The sequence below is a fragment of the Balaenoptera acutorostrata genome, chromosome 13, assembly GCF_949987535.1.
Source record: "Balaenoptera acutorostrata chromosome 13, mBalAcu1.1, whole genome shotgun sequence".
In the NCBI taxonomy this organism is placed as follows: Eukaryota; Metazoa; Chordata; class Mammalia; order Artiodactyla; family Balaenopteridae; genus Balaenoptera; species Balaenoptera acutorostrata.
Window position 1 is genome coordinate 75,691,163 of NC_080076.1, and position 22,495 is coordinate 75,713,657.

At 49.9% G+C, this 22,495-nt stretch overlaps 1 protein-coding gene across 3 annotated transcripts in view; it reads left to right on the top strand.

Annotated features, from left to right (window-relative positions):
* KIAA1671 (KIAA1671 ortholog) overlaps window positions 1-22,495 on the top strand; it is a 187,921-nt gene that overhangs the window by 58,160 nt on the left and 107,266 nt on the right. For all 3 annotated transcript variants that reach the window (XM_057526413.1, XM_057526412.1, XM_057526414.1), the window contains exons 4-6: window positions 684-771; window positions 5,291-8,065; window positions 16,557-16,682. In XM_057526413.1, the coding sequence (XP_057382396.1) occupies window positions 684-771; window positions 5,291-8,065; window positions 16,557-16,682 (2,989 nt within the window). The remainder of the gene's footprint in view (window positions 1-683; window positions 772-5,290; window positions 8,066-16,556; window positions 16,683-22,495) is intronic.

Here is a 22,495-nt window from a genome sequence, read left to right on the forward strand (position 1 = left end):
AATCTTTCAGCGTCTGCTCCAGAGAACTCTTCAGAGATGGAAAAAGTGTAGCTCCAGAACTCCCCTTTCTCCCTCTTCCCCTTTCCGGCGGGGAAACGGGCCCAGAGAGGGATAACGACTGGGCCCAGGTCACCCGGAGAGACAGAGGCAGGCCCGCGCCCCGACACATCCCCTGACTGCCCACTGCCCCCAGTCCCGTGGTCGGTCTGCGGTGGGGCTGCTATTGTGGGGTTACAGCCGTTAATTATCCCTCCTGGGGCATCTTCACTCTTCTCTAAACGCCCTCATGTAGCTATTAGGGCCTTGGGTAGCCTCTTATCCGCCCTACAAAAGACGACGGGGAGGTGTTAATTATCGCCGTTTTATAGGTGAGGTCACAAGCCTGGCCCGAGCTCCCTCAGTGGGGAGGCAGGAGAGCTGGGACTAGCACCCAGGTCTCTTCACCCAAGCCTGGGGCTCCTGCTGCCCCGATGATGCTGTGTTTAAGGTAGGCTGTCCCCACCGGGCCAGAGAGGTTTGGCAACTGCAAAGGACATGTCCCTTCTCAGAGGAAACTGGGCAGTGTTGCTTTGATGGTCTCAGTGCTGATTTCACCCCTGGGTTCCTGAGCTAGTTACGGGGTGCGGGCTGGAGGGAACCACAGCTGCCGGCCCCTGTACAAGTAACTTGGATCTCTGTGCCAGGTTTTCGAGTGCAGCTTCAAGCAACGAAGTCACATGTGAGAAGTGTTCTGAGCTGAGCAGTGAGCCTCCTAAAGAACCAAGAGAAAAGGTAAGGAGCCACTTGGCGCACCCTTTTTTCCCAGCAGGTAGTTATACTTATTGGAAAAAGGGCTTTTATGATCTCCAGGACCCAGGAAAGAATCAGAAACCTCTCATGAACCGTTAAGACATTTTATTCCCTTAATGTTGGGACTTTTAAAGTCCCTTCCGGTATGATGGGCTGTGTGATTCCCCGTTGCAAATATAATCGTCAGGCATTTCTTTTTGTCTGTGCAAATGGGAGGAGGGACATGGCTTTCCTGTGTAAGAATGTCTGCTTTATTAAGAAATTAATAAAGATGTAAAAATGTTGATAGAAACCCCCCTCAATTTTCCCCCATTATAGTCCCTGCTTCTTTCCCCACCCTGATGTGTCACCTAGGAGAAGAAGAAGGAGGAGAATTACCATCAATTAAATTGCTTAAAAAATATTTTCATTTAGTCTGTTTTCTTAAATATTTATTTATTTATTTATGTTGCCTGTGCTGGGTCTTAGCTGTGGCACACGGGATCTTCGTTGCGGCATGCAGACTCTTAGTTGCAGCATGCATGCGGGATCTAGTTCCCCGACCAGGGATCGAACCTGGGTCCCCTGCATTGGGAACATGGAGTCTTACCCAGTGGACCACCAGGGAAGTCCCCATTTAGTCTGTTTAATAAAAAAAAAGCTCATAAAATAACTGCTAGGTATAACGGGTTTGTGGTTGATGCTTTCTGCAGTTTCAATTTTTCTTAAACAGCTTTATTGAGGTATAATTGACATACAGTAAACTGGACATGTTTAAAGCATATAAGCAGGTGAGCTTTGACATCTTTGTACACCTGTTGAAACTTTCATCACAATAAAGACAATGGACATTTCCAGCACATGCAAGTTTCTTCTTTGTAATCCCCCAAAGCAACCGCTGATCTGCTTTCAGTTACTATAGATTCATTTGCATCTTCTAGATTTTTATATAAATGGAACCAGTGCTCTTTTTTTGGTCTGGCTTCTTTCACTCAGAATCATTATTTTGAGCTTCATCATGTCGTCATGTGTATCAATAGCCCATCCTTTTTTATCGCCGAGTAGTACTCCGTTGTACAGGTAGCCCACAGTTGGCTTATCCATTCACCCCTTGATGGGCATTTGGGTTGTTTCCAGTTTGGGACCATTGCAAATAAAGCTTCTGTGAACATCTGTGGGCAAGGCTCTGTAGGGACATCTATTTTCTTTTCTCTTGGATAAATACCTAGGCGTGGAATGGCTGGATCACATAGTTTTACTTTTTAAGAAAATTATGCAGAGTTTTAAACACCAGAGCTTGGTTCCAAGCCCATTTGAACCCCTCCCATCATAAACCCCTAACAAAGGTGAGCTGGCTCTGAATGACAGTGCCCACCACTCCTGGGGTGGGCAGTTTGCCCTGTTTTTATCCTTGGATCTTGTGAGTCATTTCTTTAAAAATGGTAGAGAGGGACTTCCCTGGCAGTCCAGTGGTTGAGACTCCACACTTCCACTGCGGGGCACATGGGTTCGATCCCTGGTCAGGGAACTAAGATCCCGCGTGCCATGTGGCATGGCAAAAAAAAAAAAAAGGTAGAAGGAGGCTCTAATTTAGGTGAAGCCCCCATATTCACATTAAAATATTATAGTGACAATAGCAGTAAGAACAAAAAGGGCTACATGAAGCCAGTGGGGCAAGATGTTGATTGTCATTGAATCCAGGGGATGGGCTGTGGCGAACTGATTATTTTATTCATTTATTTATTATTTTTTTCACTTTTAATGACATTTATTGTTTTTATTCAAGGGAATTTTTTATTTTAATCTGTCATTTCATATGTTTGAAAATTTTCAAAAAAATGAAGAGTTAATAAAGAAACGCTTGCTTTAAATATCATGAGATTTCATCTCTATAAATGGACTTTTCTTTTGGTGATTTTTTTATTGGGTAAAATACACATAACATAAAATATACCTTTTAAACTAATTTTTAAGAACAATAAATATATTTTTTAAATTAAAAAAACTATGTGTGTGTACACACACACACACACACAAGTGCAAGGAGAAAGTTCTGGACAGTTCTTCCAGGATCCACTCCCCACTGATAACACTTGTTATCCAGGAAGGGGCCTGGGATTTGAATATTTGAATGAGGGAACTGAAGGACTTGAGCTTTGTCTATATTGTTTAGATTCCTGTACAACGAAAATGAATTCATATATTACTTCTGCAAAATTTATGAAATGAAACATAAAAATTTAAAATCAATATATTTTTTAAAGTCTTTAACGGCATTCCATCATCTAGAGTAGAGATTAGCAAGCTATGGCCGTGTCTGCACTATAGCTGTTTTGTAATAAACAATTCAGTGGCATTAAGTATATTCTCAAGGTTGCACAACTGTCATCACTGTCCCGTTCCAGGATTTTTCATCCCCCCCAAAATGGAAACCCCTTACCCAGTCACTCCTCATCCCCCACCTCCAGCCCCTGGCAACCATGAATCTACTTTCTGTCTCTATAGACTTGCCTATTCTGCATATTCCATATAAGTGGAATCATATATGTGGCCTTTTGTGTCTGACTTCTTTCACTTTGCATTATGTTTTCAAGGTTCATCCACGTTATAGCGTGTATCAATACTGCATTCTTTTTTATGGATGAATAATATTCCATTGCATGGATATACCGCTTTCTGTTTATCCGTTCATCCATTGATGGACATTTGAGTTTCCAGCTTTTGGCGATTGTGAATAATGCTGCTGCAGACATTGGTGTACAAGTTTTTGTCTGAACACCTGTTTTCAGTTCTTTTGGGTATATATTCAGGAATGGAATTGGTGGGTCGTATGGTTAAATCTTTGTGTAACTTCTTGAAGTAGACTTTTTTCTAACAGAAAAGAAAAATTTTAAATACGACTAAGCAATAATACATGCATATTATAAAAACCCAACAGAACTAAAATGTGTAGGATTAAAAGATGACGTTCTCATCCTCATTTCTTCTTCCTACCCTCACTCCTTCACTCACAGTTTTTTAAATTTATTTATTCATTTTATTTATTTATTTTTGGCTGCGTTGGCTCTTTGTTGCTGTACGCAGGCTTTCTCTAGTTGTGGCGAGCGGGGGCTACTCTTCGTTGCAGTGCACTGGCCTCTCATTGTGGTGGCTTCTCTTGTTGCGGAGAACGGGCTCCAGGCACGCGGGCTTCAGTAGTTGTGGTACGTGGGTTCAGTAGTTGTGGCTCGTGGGCTCAGTAGTTGTGGTGCACGGGCTTTGTTGCTCCACAGCATGTGGGATCTTCCCTGACCAGGGTTTGAACCCGTGTCCCCTGCATTGGCAGGTGGATTCTTCACCACTGCACCACCAGGGAAGCCCTTCACTCCCAGTTTGATTGATATCTTTTCTCCATTGTTTATGTACACACGTACATGTTTATACACATGTACACGTGTAGTTTTTTTAAATGATATTTTATTATAAATATATAGTTCCTCATCCTGCTTTTCTTCCACCAGCACGACATTTTGTGTGTTCTTAGACGTTAGGACATTGGGACCCACACCCCCTTCTGTGGATCCAAGTGCCTGTGTGGTATTCAGTTGTTTGAATATTTCAGAATTTATTTAGCCAGTGCCCTTCAGATGGGCATTTAGGTTGTTTCTGTGTTCTTTTGTTTCACAAACAGTGCTGTATGAACTTTCTCGTTCACATAGACTAGTGCACGTGGGCAAAGCAAGAATCCTGGGAGGAAATTGGCCAGATAAAAGGAAATGAGTGTCTTAAAATCATGACAGATATACTGAGTTGCCCAAGAATCATGCCCATTTGTCTTCTCACCAAGTGTCTGAGAGTGGCTGTGTCTGAGAGTGGCCGTTTCACCGCATCCTCACCCACACTGGCTATGCTCAGTCTGTAAGATTTTATGGTGTCTCACTGCTGTGATTTTAAAAGCAGCTATTTCAGGGCTTCCCTGGTGGCACAGTGGTCAAGAATCCGCCTGACAATGCAGGGGACACGGGTTCGAGCCCTGGTCAGGGAAGATCCCACATGCCGTGGAGCAACAAGCCCGTGCGCCACAACTACTGAGCCTGCGCTCTAGAGCCCGCGAGCCACAACTACTGAACCCATGTGCCACAACTACTGAAGTCCGCGCGCCTAGAGCCCTAGCTCTGCAACAAGAGAAGCCACCGAAATGAGAAGCCTGCTCACCGCAACGAAGAGTAGCCCCTGCTCGCCGCAACTAGAGAAAGCCCGCGCACAGCGACAAAGACCCAAGGCAGGCAAAAATAAATAAATAAATAAATAAATAAAAGCAGCGATTTCAATCACTTCATCTCTTTCTTTCCATTTCAAACTGCCCCCCACCCCAGGTTTTGTTTTGGCTGCACTGCACGGCTTGTGGGATGTTAGTTCCCCGACCAGGGATCGAACCCCAGGCCCTGGCAATGGAAGCCCGGAGTCCTAACCACTGAACCACCAGGGAATTCCCTCCATTTCAAACCCTTTAACTTAAATTGGATTTTTTTTTTTCCCACAGCAAAAGGAAGGGCATGGTGTGGATGGAGCATCTGTCCCAAGAAGCCCCTGGAAGCCTGCGACGACCCGGGAGAAATCCAGGCAGACAGAGCGGAAAGACAGTTCTGACCAAGTCCCTGGCAGCGGTTGGAGCGAAAGTGTGGTGGGGCCTCTGAGCCCTTCTGCCAGCACCCCGGATGATGACGGAAGCTTCCAGACCGTGTGGGCCACAGTGTTCGAACATCACGTGGAGAAGCACACCGTGGCTGACCCGTCAGGACACTGTCCCACAGCCATGACCCCCAGGGACACGGCTGATGTCTTGGAGCTCAGATCCATGTTCCTTGTGTCGAGAAGCTCTTTCCCGCAAACCACATACCTGAAGAAAGAGTGGTTGGAAAATCCCGACCCAAAGAAATCTGGGCGGACCGCCTTCTCCAACGGTGAGCCCAAACAGCATCATACATCTTCGCTCCTGGGAAGATACCCTGTGGGCGAAAAGTGCAGTAATAACCCCTGCCTCAAGCTCTTGGAAAGCCCTCCTGCATCCGAGAGGGTCGAGCCCAGGTATGACATCATGCACGCGGTCGGGGAGCGTGCGCACAGCGAGGCCATCCCCATGGCGCCCGAGGAGAAGGCTGTGACGCTCCGGGGCAGCCAGTCTCGGCTCTCGCTGTCCCAGGAGGTCACCCCCGCCGTGACCCCTGCTGACCCCGAGCGCAGGCTGGAAGGCCAGGTGGGGTCCGTCCAAAGGGCCAGTTTGATCTGGGAAGCTCGAGGGACGCGTGAGGTCAGTGGGCCAAAGCCTGAGTTCCACCGAGCGCTAAAGGACACGTCTGGAGGCAATTGCCTGTCACCCAGATGGACAGGTGGGGTGGCCATGACCTGGCAGAAAACCGCCGTGGGGGTCAGTGAAGAGAGAGGCTTGGAACCAAGCCCCGAGGCCACCTCTGCGAGGACCATCCAGGCTGCCATCCAGGAGACCCAGCACCAGGGGATCGAAGGGGCCGGAATAAAGCCAGGGGAAAGGGGTCCCCCCCAGGGGGGCCCTCTGGAGCCTCCTTCCAGGGCTAAGGGCGAGGCCTCTGACTTCCGATCCCGGCCACAGGCAGATGTGCTGCTGCAGAAGGGGCCCCTCGCCGTGGCTGGCGGCCAGGGTGGAGCGAGGCCGGCCCGGGTGCCGGAGCCTGAAGCCAGGATGCGGAAGGTGAGCCCCAGCGACCAGAGGATGGAGAGGTGGAGGCGGCGGACGTTACCCCACGACGCGAAGTTCGATGAATTCAGCTTGCTGGCCCCAGAGCACTCTTCCAAGGCAGAGCAGAGACGGACGGGTTATTTGACCCGCACCACAGGTGCCTTAGGAAAACCCCAACTAGCCCACGGTTGGGAGGAGCCCCAGCAGGGGAACCCGGGCGTGTCACAGGTTCTTTCAGCGGCAAAGCAAGGGTCATCTGTGGAACCCAAGGCGACCTTTTTTGCAGTGACCTATCAGATTCCCGACACTCAAAAAGCAAAGAGCGTTGTTAAGCCTGGGCCCGAAAACTTGATGGAACATTCTAGAAAAATAGCCCCACCTCCATCGCCTCATCTTTTAACATCTACATTGGTTTCTCTGAACCGTGAAGAGCTGCTGGAGACCATGGGCAGTAAAAACCAGGCTCCAGGCAGAGAGCATGACAGCGCAAACTTTCCAAAGACTCCGAGGCCGGCGTCTCTTGGGGACAGGATTCTGGGTCCTCCCAGCGAGAGAATCTCCGATGCCGACGCTTTATGGGTTCGTCGGGGACCGGAAGACAGCATTGGTTTTCACAGCGACTGGAAGGACGGTGGGAACAAGACGTCCTCCCCTGGTGCTCCCCAAACACCTCCGGCTCTCAAAAGTCACCTGAAAGCCACCCATCTCCTGGTCAGAAGGAAGACGGAGGTGGTCAGCGAGACGTTCCCAGGTAAAATCAAGGATGGCTACAGGTCCAGCATCCTCGACATTGACGCCCTGATGGCCGAGTACCAGAGACAGCCGGCTGCAGGCCCCAGGGAGGCTCAGGAGCTGATGGGGGGTCCGCCCGCAGAGCCCAGGGCCTCAAACCCTGAGAGGCCCGGCCAGCAAGGCGAGGTGGATCGGAGACGGAGGAGCCTGAAGGAGGGTCCTGAAATTGAGGGTCCCCGGAAACAAGCCAGTTTTGCCGAAGCAAACCCCAGTTCTACCCCCAGCTCGGGCAAGCAACTGGCAGAGACCCCGGGGGCAGCCACGAACACCAAGGTCAGCCCTCCTCTGTGGGCTCTGCCTCACTCAGCTCCTCCTGAGAAATATCCAGGGGCCTCTTCTGGCCCTGCAGGTCCCAGGAAAAAAGGCTCGGGGGTCACTGAGGATGAAAAATTGGCCCTTATTAGTAAACATCACAGTGCAAAGTGCCAGCATCCCCTGGCTGAGTCAAAGCCCACCACCTCCTGGGAGGATCTGGGCAGTGGGGCCACCATGCCACCCAGGTTGTCCCCCACTGACCAGAAGAAAGGGCCCCCAAGGAAATCCCTCGGGAGGGGAGAGGAGGACAATGTGACCCAATGGGGCAACCACCCATGGGACTGTGGAAGGTCACTGCTGGATGTCAAGAGGGCCCATTCGGAGAAAGGCCCCCCTCTCAAAATCCGAGAGGGCCTGTCCATCATGCAGGAAGCCAGAGAGAGGAGGCAAGAGCAGCCCAAAGGGAGGCCCAGCCTCCCCAGGGAGAGTTCAGAGGCCAAAGACATCAAGACAGGGCTCTGTCGGCAGGAGTCGGAGAATCGAGACAGTCAAAAGGTGAGTACAAACCATGTTGCAGTTTTGTCAAACGTTGTTAAACATGCAGGCCAGGGGTCTCAAACTCAGAACCCACGTGGGTAGGCCAGGTGAGTATGGAAATGAGTGGAGTCAGGCTGGGTGTGAGATGCTAGGGAGTGGTGGGGCTTGTGGCAAATGGAGAGCCCATGCCTTATCGGAACGGGGCAACCGCTGTGCAGCCCCGGCTGGTTCTTGACAAGTGAGGAAGGTGGTGTTGAGATGGCAGATCTGATTTATCAAGAGAACTGGGAAGATCCAGATTTTTGTCCGTAATCCCCTCCCCCCATTATGAAATGAGGACAGAGTACTAAAAAAATGCTGCTTAGTCCAAACAAAACTTGTCTGCTGGCACTATACAGCCCGTGGGCTACCAGTTTTAAACCTCTGGCCTAGAATGATCACGATAGGTGTCATTTATTGAGCACCTGCTGTATTCCAGTGTGCTGCATCACGTTCATCATTGTATCCCCAGAGTCCAGCATCCTGCTTGATGTTTCGTGAACATTCAAGAAGTGTTTGTTGAATGAGTGAGCTCACATGAGCCTCAGGACAATCCACACGAGAGGGATTGTCGTGGTTTGTGTTCCTGTAGAAGCAGCCCCCTCCCTGCAAGTTGTTTTAGGAGGTGATCCCCAGAGGAGCTGGTGTGGGGAGGAGAAGTGAGTCAGGGAAGGGAAGCAGGTGATGAAGGTGTGGGCACCTGAGGCTCGTTCTCACTGGAGACCCCTGGGGAGCAGCACAGGTCACCTCTGGGTGGTCCTGTCCAAGGGGCAGGGGACCTGGAGTATTTGTTTCCTAGTTCCCCTCTGTCCTTGCCTGAGGCTGTGTCTGGGGTTTTTACCATTCAGACTCCTCTAACCTGGCTGGGGCCATGCTCAGTGGTGGAGAGGAAAATCCTCACGCAGCATTGGTGTGTACTTGAGTGGTGGGCAGGGCACCCACAACGTCTGCTGCAGGTATGATCACCTTGTTCAGATGGAAAAAACTGAGGCTCAGAGAGGTTCAGTAACTTATCCCAAGTCACAAAGCACCAAGTGGCGTAGCCAGTGTTTGCACCCAGGTCTAGACCGATACCCAAGCTTTCAGTGGAATGAGAGATCATGAAGGTGGGGAAGAAATCTGAGGCATGGAGTCAGCCCTCGGGAAACTTTCGATCTCTGTGTGGAGGTGGGACGTGATTGACGGCCAGGAAAGGATGTGGTGCAGAGTGAGGCGCTGGAGAAGAGGCCCAGGGAGACGTCCCGGAGGAGGCCCTGGCCTGAGCCCACCCTTGAGGGATGGATATGAATTCGGATGGGCTGATTAAGGGAGGTGAGGGCATTCTTGGTAGGAGCACAGCATGGGCAAAGGTTCAGAGGTGGGAAAAAAAACGGCATGCCCTGGGGCCAGTGTGGAAACTGACTACGGGCCCCTCCGTGTCACCCCCCATCCAACCTAGAAAGGGATGTTGTGGAAATTAAGCGATAGGAGAATTCACCTAAGGTTCAGGGCGCGTAAGTGGTGGAAGCAGACTTTGAACCCACGTCTCTTCCAATGACCATATTCAGGCTTGCGTTGGAATCTCCGCTCTGCCGCTCACCGGCTCAGCTGTGTGCAGAGCAGGCACTTGGCCTCCCCGAGCCTCAGTTTCTCCCTCTCCGGAGTTAGGAGTTAACGGGGATTCCTTCCTTGAGGCGCTGCGACCAGGCGGAGAGGAGATAAAGTGCCCAGCATGGGCCGGGCAGGCAGCGGGCTCCGCAGATGCGCCTTCGGGAAGGGTTTCGCCTCCCCCCCGCCCCCCCACCCAGCTCCAGGCTGTTGTTATGGGGAAGCGAGAGAGGGAAGGGGCCGTGGAAATGTGACACTGCATCTGTGTGCCAGCACCGGGCTGAGGGGCCCGCTGGCAGCAGGAGACCCGGGGCCTCGTGGAGGGGCCACCCCAGCCCAGCCTTGGACGCCCGCCCGGGGTGCCGGGGCCCCAGGAGCGCTCATTGTCAGGGGATCTGTTTTCTCACAAAGGAGACTGGGAAGCCTTGGAACAGCTCCCGTTTCTCTTCTCTCCTGCCCAAAGATCTTTGGTTCTTGACCTTTAAAAAATAAATAAGAGCAAAACAGAAGTAAAAAATGTTGGTTGTTGAAAATTCAGACCTTACAAGAGTGTATAACGTGTATAGAAAAATGTTCCCCCGGACCCCTTTCCTTTCCTGTCCCCCAGATGCAGCCACTGTTACGGTTTTTGATCTCCTTGGAGACTTGCCCACACTCCAGAGTGGCTTACCCATCGTATATGTATTGATTTATAATTGTTGTATTTTTCTTATTGCAAAAGTAGTGAATGCTTGGGCACAATTTAAAATATTATTGAAACATATGGTTTAGGATGGAAAGCTCCCCCAAATGAGGACCCTCTGGTGCACTGGGACCCTCCCCTCCAGGCCTGTTGGTGGTTCTCGGCCATGGGCAGCTTTGCTCCCAGGGCGCATTTGGCAAAGTTTGAGACATTTTTTGTTGTCGTAACCAGGGAAGAGTTTGCTCCTGGCATCTACTGGGTGGAGACCGGGGGTGCTCCACAACATCCTACAGCACAGCCCCCAATACAGAGAATCATGGAGCCCCAAATGTATGTTGATCTGAGACTGGGGCACCCTGGCCCAGACACAGATAGGTAAATGCATACTGTTCTGTGGAAACATGGCAGCATTCTTCAGAAAATCTCACAACTTGCTTTGTTTTTTCTGTCGTGTATTTAAAATTTTTAAAAATTTTTTTGTAAAATTTTTAAAGATTACTTTCCATTTACAGTTATTACAAAATATTGGCTATATTCCCCGTGTTATACAATACATCCTTGAGCCTATTTACACCCAATAGTTTGTACCTCCCCCCCGCCTCACGCTTACGTTGCCGCTTCCCCCAATGCCCCACTGGTAACCATTAGTTTGTTCTCTATATCTGTGAGTCTCCTTCTTTTTTATTATATTCACTAGTTTGTTGTATTTTTTAGATTCCACATATAAGTGATACCATACAGTATGTGTCTTTCTCTCTCTGACTTATTTCACTTAGCATAATGTCCTCCAAATCCATCCATGCTGCTGCAAATGGCAAAATTTCGTTCTTTTTAATGGCCGAGTAATATTCCAGCGTGTGTGTGGTACACACACACACATATACACACACACGCACACCACATCTTCTTTACCCATTCATCTGTTGATGGACATTTACATTCCATACCTTGGCAATTATAAATAATTCTGCTGTGATCATTGGGGTGCATGGATCTTTCTGAGTTAATGTTTTTGTTTTTTTCAGATATACACCCAGATAACTTGCTTTTAAAACTTTAACAGTAAAAAAAAAAGTGCATATATAATCACCTTATTATTTTTAATGGTTGCAAAGTATTTCATTATGTGACTGAGCCCAAGCTTTTCTTATCCAGACTTTTGTGGATGGACATTTGGGTTGATTTGAGTTCTAGGGCTTCATTGAGCATCTTGAGGTGCATCTCTGCTTCCTTGGGTGAAGATTTCTTGATCGACAGCCAATTCTGCTCATGTGCCCCACATGGGGTGTGATTGCAATTAAAGTTATTCCTCCCTCCCTCCCTCCTCTCTTCCCTTCGTTCTCACTCTTTCTTTCTTTTTCACTTAACATTTATCAGAACTTTGTCCCAGGCCCAATTATAGTATTTCATTTCATCAAATGATTTATTTTTGTTTCAAGAGAGAATATTTTCACATGGCTCCAAAAATACTTATAAAGTAAAAATTCCCCCAGACCTCTCATTCTCCATCCTCCCGTTCCTCCTCATCCCGTAATCATATTCTTTTCTGCCCAAATTCTTTTAGAGTTTCTTTCCGAAAATACAAGCAAATGTGAATACGTAAGTCTTGTTTTTCCTTCCCTTTTCCGTAAAAGAGAGCGTTCTCTAAGAGTGGTTGAAACTTTGGTTGCCTATGGGTAAGTCCTAAAAGACAGCAGTGCAGGGGCTTCCCCCCAGACCAATTTGGCTGAAGTCTCTGGGGTGGGGCCTGCCTTTGTCAGTTTTAGAAGCTCCCCTGGGGATTCTTGGGTGGAGGGTCAATGCTGAACCCACAGATCTGCTACCTGCCGTGTTTTTGGTTTTATTTTTTGGTATAAAGCCTCTTTGAGAACTTTTGCATTCAGCCCGCAGACAGCGAGCGTCCTCATTGTTTTTAACTGCTGCATAGTAGAGGTGGATGATATTTCCTACCTTTTACTATTTACAAACCACGTACGTGCAGGTGTATCTGTGGGTTCAGAATGGCGATTGCCCTTCCACGGGGGAAGGGGGCTGTGGTTTTGCAGGACTGCCAGCGCGCCATGCAGTGGAGCTGTACCAGTTCACATCCTCCCCAGTGATGACAGGGCCCCGTCTTCCCTCAGCCTTGCCAGCCGGCCGGGTTATCAAACTTTTGGAGCTCATGCTCCCAATGAGTGCCCTCCATCCTGTCACTTGTGCGTGAGGCCATTTGTATTTCCTTCCTATAACCTGCTGGCTTAAGTTCCGCCACTTTTCTTTTGGAAAAAGAATTCTTCATTAGGAAGATGAACACTTTGTACTTTCATGATTTGACTTCTTCCTGGAAACAGCCCTGGACTGCAAATGGGGCAGACCTGGCATTGGGCAGACCTAGCTTTGTGACTTACCAGCTGTGTGGCTCTGGGCACCTTGCCAGACCTCTCTGAGCCTCAGTTTCCTCACCTGTAGAATGGGAATCCTACTTGCCTCATGGACTTGCTGGAGATTTATCACAAAGTAACATATAGTCAAGTGCCTGGCCCAGGGCCTAATGTGGAGAAGGTTTGTGGAAGTCAGAGGGATGCACTTAGGGTCAACCTTCATTTCTTCACACATTGCATAAGTGTACGAATCTGGTGTCAGGCCCTGTTCTGGGCACCAGGGTTGCTGGGAGGGCCCAGTCCACTGTATCAGGCTGTGCCGTCCAATACGGCAGCCACTAGCCACGTGTGGTTCTTTCAATTTAAATTAGTTAAAATTAAGTAAGATCCAAAATTCAGTTTCTTCGTCACACTGGACACGTCCAAATGCTCAAAAGCCACAAGTGGCTCACGGCCATGGTATTGCTCAGCCCAGATGGAGAACCTCGCCATAATCACAGAGTGTTCTAGTAGACAGCGCTGGTCCAGATGGGCAAGCAGAGTGAGTGAGTGGGATCATTCAGAGAGTGGTAAGTCCTGGGGAGATAGAGTAACCTCCCTGTCACCCCCTTTCTCTAAGGGGCTGTCTCATGGGAAGGAACTTGACAGATGCCATGTGAGTGATGGGAGCACCCCAGGCAGGCCGGGATCTGCGGGGAAGAGGCAGAAGCAGTGAGTGAAGATGCCCCAGCATGGGGATGAGCTGGTCCTGGGGATGCTGGAGGGACCCCAGTGGGCCCTGGGATGCTGGCCAGAGCTGAGCTGGAGAGGTGAGGAGGGGCCAGAGCGTAAGGGAGCTAGCGAAGGGTTCTGAGCTGCTGCCACCATCTGTGTCTCGGAGAGACCCCTGGCTGCCCTCTGGGTGAGGGTGGAAGCAGGGAGGCCCGTAAGGAGGCTGCCGTGGTCCTCAGACAGGTGACAGGGCTTGCACCAGGGTGGTGGCAGTGGAGGGGTTAGCAGCATTTTTTGAGGAGGTGGTAACAGCTTTATTGAGATATAAATTCATGGCCCATGCAATTCACCCATTTAAAGTGTACAGTTAATTCAGTGGCTTTTAGTATATTCACAGAGTTCTGCAACCATCATCACATTCAATTTTAAAATATCTCCTTCATCCCCCAGAAAGCCCTGTACCCACTGACCAGTCACTTCCTGTTCTCCTAATACCCTCCAGGCCCAGGCAACCATTCATCTACTTTCTGTCTCTATAGATTTGCCTATTCTGGACATTTCATATAAATGAAATCACATGAAGGGGTCCTTTGTGACTGACCTCTTTCACTTAGCATAATGTTTTCAAGGTCCGTCCGTATTGTAGCATATATTAGTAGTTCATTCCTTTTTATGGCCGAATAATATTCTTCAGTATAGATGCACCCCGTTTTATCTATCCATTCATTGGTGATGGGCATTTGGGTTGTTTCCACTCTTTAGCTATTATGGAGGAAGGTGCTTTGAACATTCATGCACAAGTTTTTGTATGCTTTCATTTCTTTGGCTATATACCTGGGAGTGGCATTGCTGGGTTATATGGTAATAACTCCAGGTTTCACTTTCGAGGGGCTGTCAGACTGTTTTCCAAAGCAGCTGCACCATTCTGCATTCCCACCAGCAGTGTATGAGGGTTCTAATTTTTCTGCATCCTAGCCAACATTTGCTATCATCTGTCATTCTGATTCTAGCCATCCCAGTGAGTGTGAAGTGATATCTCATGGTGGTTTTTTTTTAAATTGAGATATAATTGACATGTAATGTTATATCAATTTCTGATATAACATGATGATTCAGTATTTGTATATATTGCAAAATGATCATTGTGGTTTTGACTTGCATTTCCTGTTGAGCGTCTTTTAACGTGCTTATTGGCCATTTGTGTACCTTTTTGGAGTAATGTCTATTCAGATCCTTTGTCCATTTTTAAATTCGTTTGTTATTTTATTATTGAGCTGTAATTATTCTTTGTACATTCTGGATACAAGTGCTTTATGAGACCGAATGATTTGCAGGAATGTTCTCCTATTCTGTGGGTTGTCTTTTCACTTTTTAAAAATTAATTAATTAATTAATTAACTTCTGGCTGCGTTGGGTCTTGTTGCTGTGCATGGGCTTTCTCTAGTGTGGCGAGCAGGGGCTACCCTTCTTTGCGGTGTGCGGGCTTCTCATTTTGATGGCTTCTCTTCTTGCGGAGCACAGGCTCTTGGCGTGCGGGCTTCAGTAGTTGTGGCACGCGGGCTCAGTAGTTGTGGTGCATGGGCTTAGTTGCTCCACGGCACGTGGGATCTTCCCGGACCAGGGATCGAACCTGTGTCGCCTGCATTGGCAGGCGGATTCCCAACCACTGCGCCACCAGGGAAGTCCCACTTTTCACTTTCTTAATGGTACCCTTTGAAGCATCAAAGTCTTTCATTTTGATGTAGTCTAGTTTTCTTTTGTTGCTTGAGCTTCTGGTGTCCTATCTAAGAAACTCTTGCCTAATCCATGAAGGTCATGAAGATATAAGCCTATATTTTCTTCTAAGAGTTTTCTCCTTTTGACTCTGACATTTAGGTCTTTGATCTATTTTGAGTCGATTTTCGTATATGATGTGAGGTTTGCAGCATGTTTTGAAGGCAGTGTCAGCTTTGTTGATGGGACGGAGAGAAAGAGGAGACAGAGGGTGACCCAAGGGTCTTGGCCTACCCAGCTGGTGACGGGGACAAGGTGGGGAGGAGCGATTGGAGGGGAGGAATGGAGAGGCCTGTTTTGGGCACATGAGGTCTCAGACCAGCGTGAGCAGTGACTATAGATGGTAAGTGGGCAATGGGATCTGCAAGTCTGGAGTCCCAACACAGAGAGACAGAATCCGGACTCGTCCGTGTGTACACGAGATTTATTTAAGCCATGGGATGTGATAAGAAACCCCAAGGGAGTGATGTAGAAGAGGAGGCTGCGTGGCTGGCCTGGGTCACACTTTCACATGTCCCTCTGAGATGCAGGGAGCCTGAGAAGGAACAGCCAGGGAGGTCAGAGGAGAACCAGAGAGCCTCATAAGGCATCAAAAAAGAGGCTGTGAGGCAAGGGATCAGGAATCCAGCCATGCTCTTCACTCATGCTGTGTGTTCTTAAGCAGATGCCTTCCCTCTCTGGGCAGGGACAGTGTGAGGTATGTAAAATCCACATTCTAGAGTCCCGTGTTTACTGGCTTGTGACTATCCCCTTATATATAAAAATAACAGGATTCATACCAGCACACCTACCCCATTGTATTCATGTACCATTTCTCTGTATATGTGCACATGTGTTTGGATGCATGGAAGGATGTCTAAAATGAGGTCACCAAAAGTTGCCAGTGGCAGTGATGAGGCAGGCTAACATTTACGGAGGGCTCCCCACATGCCAGGCATGGGGGAGACTAAGATGAAGCCAACCAGGCACCCAGGTCTCACGCACGTCTGCCCCCTGGTGGCAGCACTGAGTCATACGCTTTCCACGGGCTGGTCCATCCCTGAACTGAGGACGATTATTAGGGGTCTTTCCCCACATGGTCAAGGCTCAGAGAGGTTAAGGCACACAGCTGAGGTAACACAGTTACTAAGTGGCTGAGGCTGGGCTGAACCCAGACCTGCTGATCCTACATATTACCCCCGTTCACTGAGGTGGACCACCTGCCATGGGATGGTGCGGGGGGGTGGGGATGGAGCATCTGGAGCTTTAATTTTCTTCTTTGCCCTTTTAGGTCAGAATGGACTCTCTCGGTGTGACATATTCTTCCTGCAAATAGGGAAGCCCCAGTAAAGTCCTTTTCTTGTGTCCTGTGCCTCAGGTGCCACCGGGGAGGGAGGATGCCCTTCAGGACAATGAGCCGCTGCTCCGGCAGGTGACGCCTGTGGCCGCGGGCCCCCGGAGAAGCCACAGCTTCTGCAAGGACAAGAGGAGCGGGCCCTTCGTGGTGAGTGGTGCTGGCGTGGCCAGAGTGGACGCAGTTGGGAATGTCCCAGGCTGGCCCCAGGGCCTGAGGGGGACAGGGACGGGCAGGTGACTGTCCGGGAGCCTGGTGCTGTCTGGCTGTGCCATGGTTCATGACGTGGAGGGTGTTTGGTGGCTCTACTGGGGAAGCCTTCTCCCCTCGTGGTTTTTTGGCCCCTTCTGGAGGGGTAGCCCCTGCTGCTTGGCGTGGAGCAGTTAGGAGAACACGTGCTGGGGTCCGAGAGCCCTGGGTTCGAATCCCAGCACTGTCTCCTCCTCTCAGCCTCTTTGAGCAATTTTTATTAATTTCTCTGCACCTCAGTTTGTTCACCGGGAGAACAGGGCTGTGATTCCTGCTTCTTTTGCGCCGCTGGGAGGATGGAGTAGGATTGCGTGGGGCCCAGCACATGGTAGTTCAGACAGTGATAGTTAGTGTGGTGATGACAGGAGGAAGGCGGGGTTAAGCTGCTTCTGGAGCCGGATCGCCTGGGTTCACATCCTAGCTCTGCATGCAGATGGGCGTCCGGCCTCAGTTTCCTCATCTGTAAAATGGGGGTAGTAATAACATCTCCTTCACAGGGCTGATGTGGGGTTCAGATAAGATAATTCGAGAAGTGTTTAGCTTGGTCCCGGTAAACACTTTAATAAGTGTTACATTACCATTATTATTATCGTTGTTGTTGTTGTTATTATTCTTGTTTTCGAGTGTCCTTTTGGCTGTCACTGAGCTCTGTCTCCTCAGCCAGCACTTCCTCCCTCTCAGCCTGTTTCCTCACTTGTGGAAGCAAGTAGGTAAATGAGGTGGTGGGACCCCAGGTGAGCCCCCTTCGCTGGAGCCTCAGTGTCCCCAGCTGGGTTCCAGGGCTTCACCACGTCTGAATTTCCGTGATTTTCTTTTCTGGTTTTTTTTTTTTTTTTCACTTTTGCTCCATGATCCTTGGAGATCTGCTGAGCTCTGCATTTCCTCCTGAAGTCCCTCCCAGGCCCTGGGCCTTGCGTGGGGACATCTGAGATAAGCCTTTTTTAATGAGGCAACACCAGCTCTGTGCCTGAGGTCATTCTGAGTGCAAGGCTGCATGCATCTCAGTGGTTATCTGTGCCCCGTCTCACGTCTCTGAGACGTTGGCTCCTGCAGCATTGAAGCCTGAGGTCCATTCCTTCTAGCTTTATGGCCACGGGCAAGAGACTTCACTTCCCTAAACCTTGGTCTCCTCCTCTGTAAAATGGGTGAAGACGCCGCCCCTGGCAGGCTTCTTGCCAAGACATGATGGGAGAGTTAAAAGGCCTGACTGTGGGGCTGGGGGTGACAGCTCCCATGCAGGGACTCAGATGTCGGCTGAGAAGCCCTGGAAAATTCCTCAAGTGTCCAGATCTCAGCCACCGATTTCTTTCTCACCCTTGTCTCCACTCCCTCTCAGGCACTGACCCAGCTTATCTGATTGTGTGTGTGTGTGTGTGTGTGTGTATGTATGTTTGTGTGTGAGAGAGAGAGAGAGAGAGAGAGAGAGAGAGGGAGAGAGAAGACAAAGGCCATGGAGCGAAGAGCATTCAAACCCTGTCTTTTTACAGTCTCTGCTTGCTGGCCCCTCCCCTTTCTCCCTCTGTCACTGAGGAGCCTTTTTCCATGGAGTTGTCAGGTGGCTCCCTCCTTCTGGCCCCCAAGGCCCCTGCCCCATTGCTGCCTGCTTGATCACCTCTCCCCCGGAGGTGGATGTGTTGGGGTACTGAGCCTGAGCAAGACAGAGCTGGGGCCCCAGACCTCGGTTCCCTGCTTTCAGGACTGACACCTGCAATTCCAGGTAGTGGCCACCAGGGGGTGGTGGTGTTCAGCTCACTTTCTGATGGCTCCAAAAGCCTGTCTGGGGGGACCTCAGCATTGGGGCTCTGGAGACTGAAAGAAGTAGGTTCAAGTTCTGGCTCTGGCAGTCTGTGACCTCAGGCAAGTGGCTTGATGGACCCCACTGAGCCTCAGTTTTTGCTTCTGTAAAATGAGGCTGGTCCTAAGTGGCCTCCAGAGTATTTTTGTGAGCAGTAAATGAGGTCACTCAGCCGTCAGGAAAGTAAATTCCCAGTTGATGCCTTGGCTGCGGGGATCACTGTTCCCGCTTTCCTTTTCCTCTCCTTCTCTTCCACCTCCCTTGCCCCCTCCTCCTCCTCCTCCTAACTCCCTGCCCTCCTGTCATCTCCCTTTTTCTCTCCTAGTCCAACTCTCTCATTATGAATGGGGAAACTGAGGCCCCGAGAGAGGGCCTGACGTAGGCAGGGCAACCCTGCAGGTGAGGCCTGGGGTCCTGAGCCCTTGGCCCTGCCGGCTGCCCCTACCCCTCTGGAGGTAGGAGGTGGTCAGTCCTGCATTTTATACTCCGTGGTACATTTGGGGATTCATTCACTAGTGGATAAACGCCATCCGCCGTTACTCCTGTCACTGTTTTGATTGATGACTTTGTACTGTTGACTTCCAATTGAGATTCAGGTTCATCTCCCTTTTTTGAGTCTGTGCTCCAGGCCTTGTCAGTCCCCATTCCCCACTCATGTTAGGGAATATGAATCCCATTTTGCAGAGGAGGAAACCAAGTCTCAGAGAGGTTAAGCCACTTGCCCAAGGCCACACAGTCAGCAAGCGGGGGAGCTGGAATGCATACTGGGCCTGTTTCGCCTCCAGCCTTGGCCCTGGGCCCCTTCTGCCTCAGGCCTGTGCTTTTGGCCTGGGACCGCCCTGCCAGCCCCTCTCTCCCCTTGGGCCTGCAGTGCTTGGTGCATCTCTCACAAGGAAACAAGACAGCCAACCAAGCCCTGGGGCTGAGAATATGATATTTGTCCAGCACAGGGTTGGCCACCCTCCTAAGGGTGCCTGGGACCCACTGGGGCTGATGCCCTGCTGATCTGCAGAGCCCCACCCACCCCCAGCTGGTCGGACCCTGAGCATGAGGTCAGACCGGTCCCACCTGGCCGCTTCACAGAGGCGGCAAACGAGTGAGTTTAGCACTCGGGGCCTCTCTTTTTTTTCCTCTGTAAAGTGGTGGATTGCAGGAAAACAGTGCCCACCACAGTGCTTACTGGGTGGCGTAGATACTAGTTTATCCCCATTTTACAGGTGGGAAAACTGAGGCTCAGAGCCAGTAAGTGCCTCTCCCAAGGTCTGAGTCTACCTCATCGTGTGGTAGGAGGATGGAGCTGAAATGAGATGATGCTTATAAAGCACTGATGGAGAGTAACTGCCTGATAAATGTTACTGTGTTTTGGTTTTGGGTTTTTAAAAATAAATTTATTTATTTATTTATTTATTTATTTATTTATTTATTTTTGGCTGCGTTGGGTCTTTGTTGCTGCACACGGGCTTTCTCTAGTTGCGGGGAGCGGGGGCTACTCTTCGTTGCGGTGCACGGGCTTCTCATTGCGGTGGCTTCTCTTGTCACGGAGCATGGGCTCTAGGCACACGGGCTTCAGTAGTTGTGGCATGCAGGCTTCAGTAGTTGCGGCTTGCGGGCTCTAGAGTGTGCAGGCTCAGTAGTTGTGGCGCACGGGCTTAGTTGCTCCGCGGCATGTGGGATCTTCCCGGACCAGGGCTCGAACCCGTGTCCCCCGCATTGGCAGGCGGATTCTTAACCACTGCGCCACCAGGGAAGTCCCACTGTGTTGTTAATTATGATTTGCTGTCAGCTGTTTTTTTCCTCTACATTCTCTCAAAGAGCTGCTCATGGAACGGGAAGTTGTCCCCTCTCTTAGGAGTTTTTTTTGCTGTTGAGGAAACGGAGGGCAGGGGAGGGGCCGTGTTCTGTCTTGGGTCCCATGGCAGCCGGGCTGGGCTGGGACTGGAGTTCTGAGTCCCTGGCCGGTGCTCTCTGCTCTCCCTGCTCCCCTGCTCCTTTCAGGGCCATCCTTAGGACCTCCGGTCTGTGTGGCAGGTCCCAGTCCTGTGCCCAGCCTCCTCCCTCCCCCATCCAGGGGTGGTGGTGGATGGGCGCACCCTCTTTTCCTCGTAAAGTGAGCCTTTGGCTTGCACTCGTGCTGGGATTGTAAAACACGGTGACTCAGTCGTGGACCACGACCTTGGGTCATGGTTCACCCCAGAGGCCCCTCCCGTGACCGTGAAGGCACAGATTCACTGGCTCTGGGGGTTCCCTGCGATGTGGCAGATGGGCCTCTGGTAACCTCAAGAATGTTCTCCCAAATCCCCAAACCCGTCAGTCAGCATTTGGTGGCTCATCTAGTGATGAGTTCACCCCCTCATGGGCCTACTTTGTGCCAGGCCCTGAGTGAGGGGACCCTGGAGAGTCTCTCACTCAGTTTCCTGGGGTCCACAGTCCAGGCGGGCCTGGAGGTGGCCCGGGAGGGCATAGTTAGGTGAAGGCAGGCACTCAGGAAGTAGGGACAATGCATGCAAAGGCGTGGGGGTGAGGTGAAGTGAGACACGGGTCTTGGGGTCAGTGACTAGCCCAGTTGGGCTGAGATGGAACATTTCGGGGGTTCAGTCTTTATTTTGACAAATATTTATCTGCATGTTATGAATAAGACACAGGTAGATAAGAAGGTAAGTAAATAATTGCCATGGGTTCTAACAGCTCTGGTTCACTGAGCCCTTACTGTGTGTGCCAGGCGCCCTGTTGCGTGCTTCACCTGCATTCCCTCATTCAATTTGCTCATGGTTCCAAGTTTCCCCCAAGATTAGGGAGTATATCTCTCCATCTGGGGAGGTCTCACAGAGGAGGGACAATTGTTTTAAGTGTTCAAAGATGAACAAGCATTTGCCAGATGGGTGTGGTCTGGGAAGAAGTGGTTTGCCCCTGGTGGAGGGAGCAGCTTGGGCCAGGGTTGGGGGGTGTGAAACTGTGTTCTATTCCTGAGTGTCATGCAGGGTCCAGGAGATGGCCTGGAAGTCATTCCTGGACACCCCCCCCAGTGTGTGTTTTAATCCTGGGTTCAGACTTTTCCCACACCTCCTGCTGATGAACCAGTGGTTCTTACTTTTGAGCAGTGGAACACCTCCTGGCAACTCTGTCATCATGCCGTCATCTTTGGACAAGGATCGGCCAGGGCAATCCCTGAAGCTTTGAAAGCATTTGAACCTGATAACTTTATTTTTTTCCTTTTTATGATTTCTCTCTTTTTATTGGAGTATAGTTGATTTACAATGTTGTGTTAGTTTCAGGTGTGCAGCATAGTGAATCAGTTATACATATACATATAGCCACTCTGAGCCTGATAACTTTATTATAACGACTGGAGAACGGGGGCACATTTTTTTGAATTCTAATGACAAGAATAGTAATTCTTGTGAATGCGGTCAACTTGAGATAAGAGGGAACTCTTGATGTGGCCCCAAAATGGAGACATCAGTGGTCCTGGTTAGAGGTTCTCTCTTTGAATGTCAGTTGGTTGACTGGGCTGTCAAAAGAGAAGGAAATAAAAGCAAAATGGAAAACCATATATGAACTGCTAGAAAGAACTCATCAAAGACTGTGCTTAAAAAACAAGTTGTACATGAAGATATGATGGCTTTTTCTTTGCTGGGGATGTGAATTCTCCTCCCCATACTGTGTTGCTTGGTGTTCCCACATATGAGGTTGGGCCTGTGTCCACGTCTTGCTGAACTGTACCAGGAACGTGGCTCACTGGCTTAATTGAAAGGCCTAATTTGCCTCACGCAGCAAGATATCTGGAGGTGGGCAGCGGCTGACTTAAGTCAGCACCTCTGAGAGTCTCTTGGGCTTTCCCTCCTGCTTCGTGCCTCATGGTCCCAAGGTGGCTGCCACTTTTCCAGCCACTCGGTCCACTTTCAGGTGGGAAGAAGTGGGA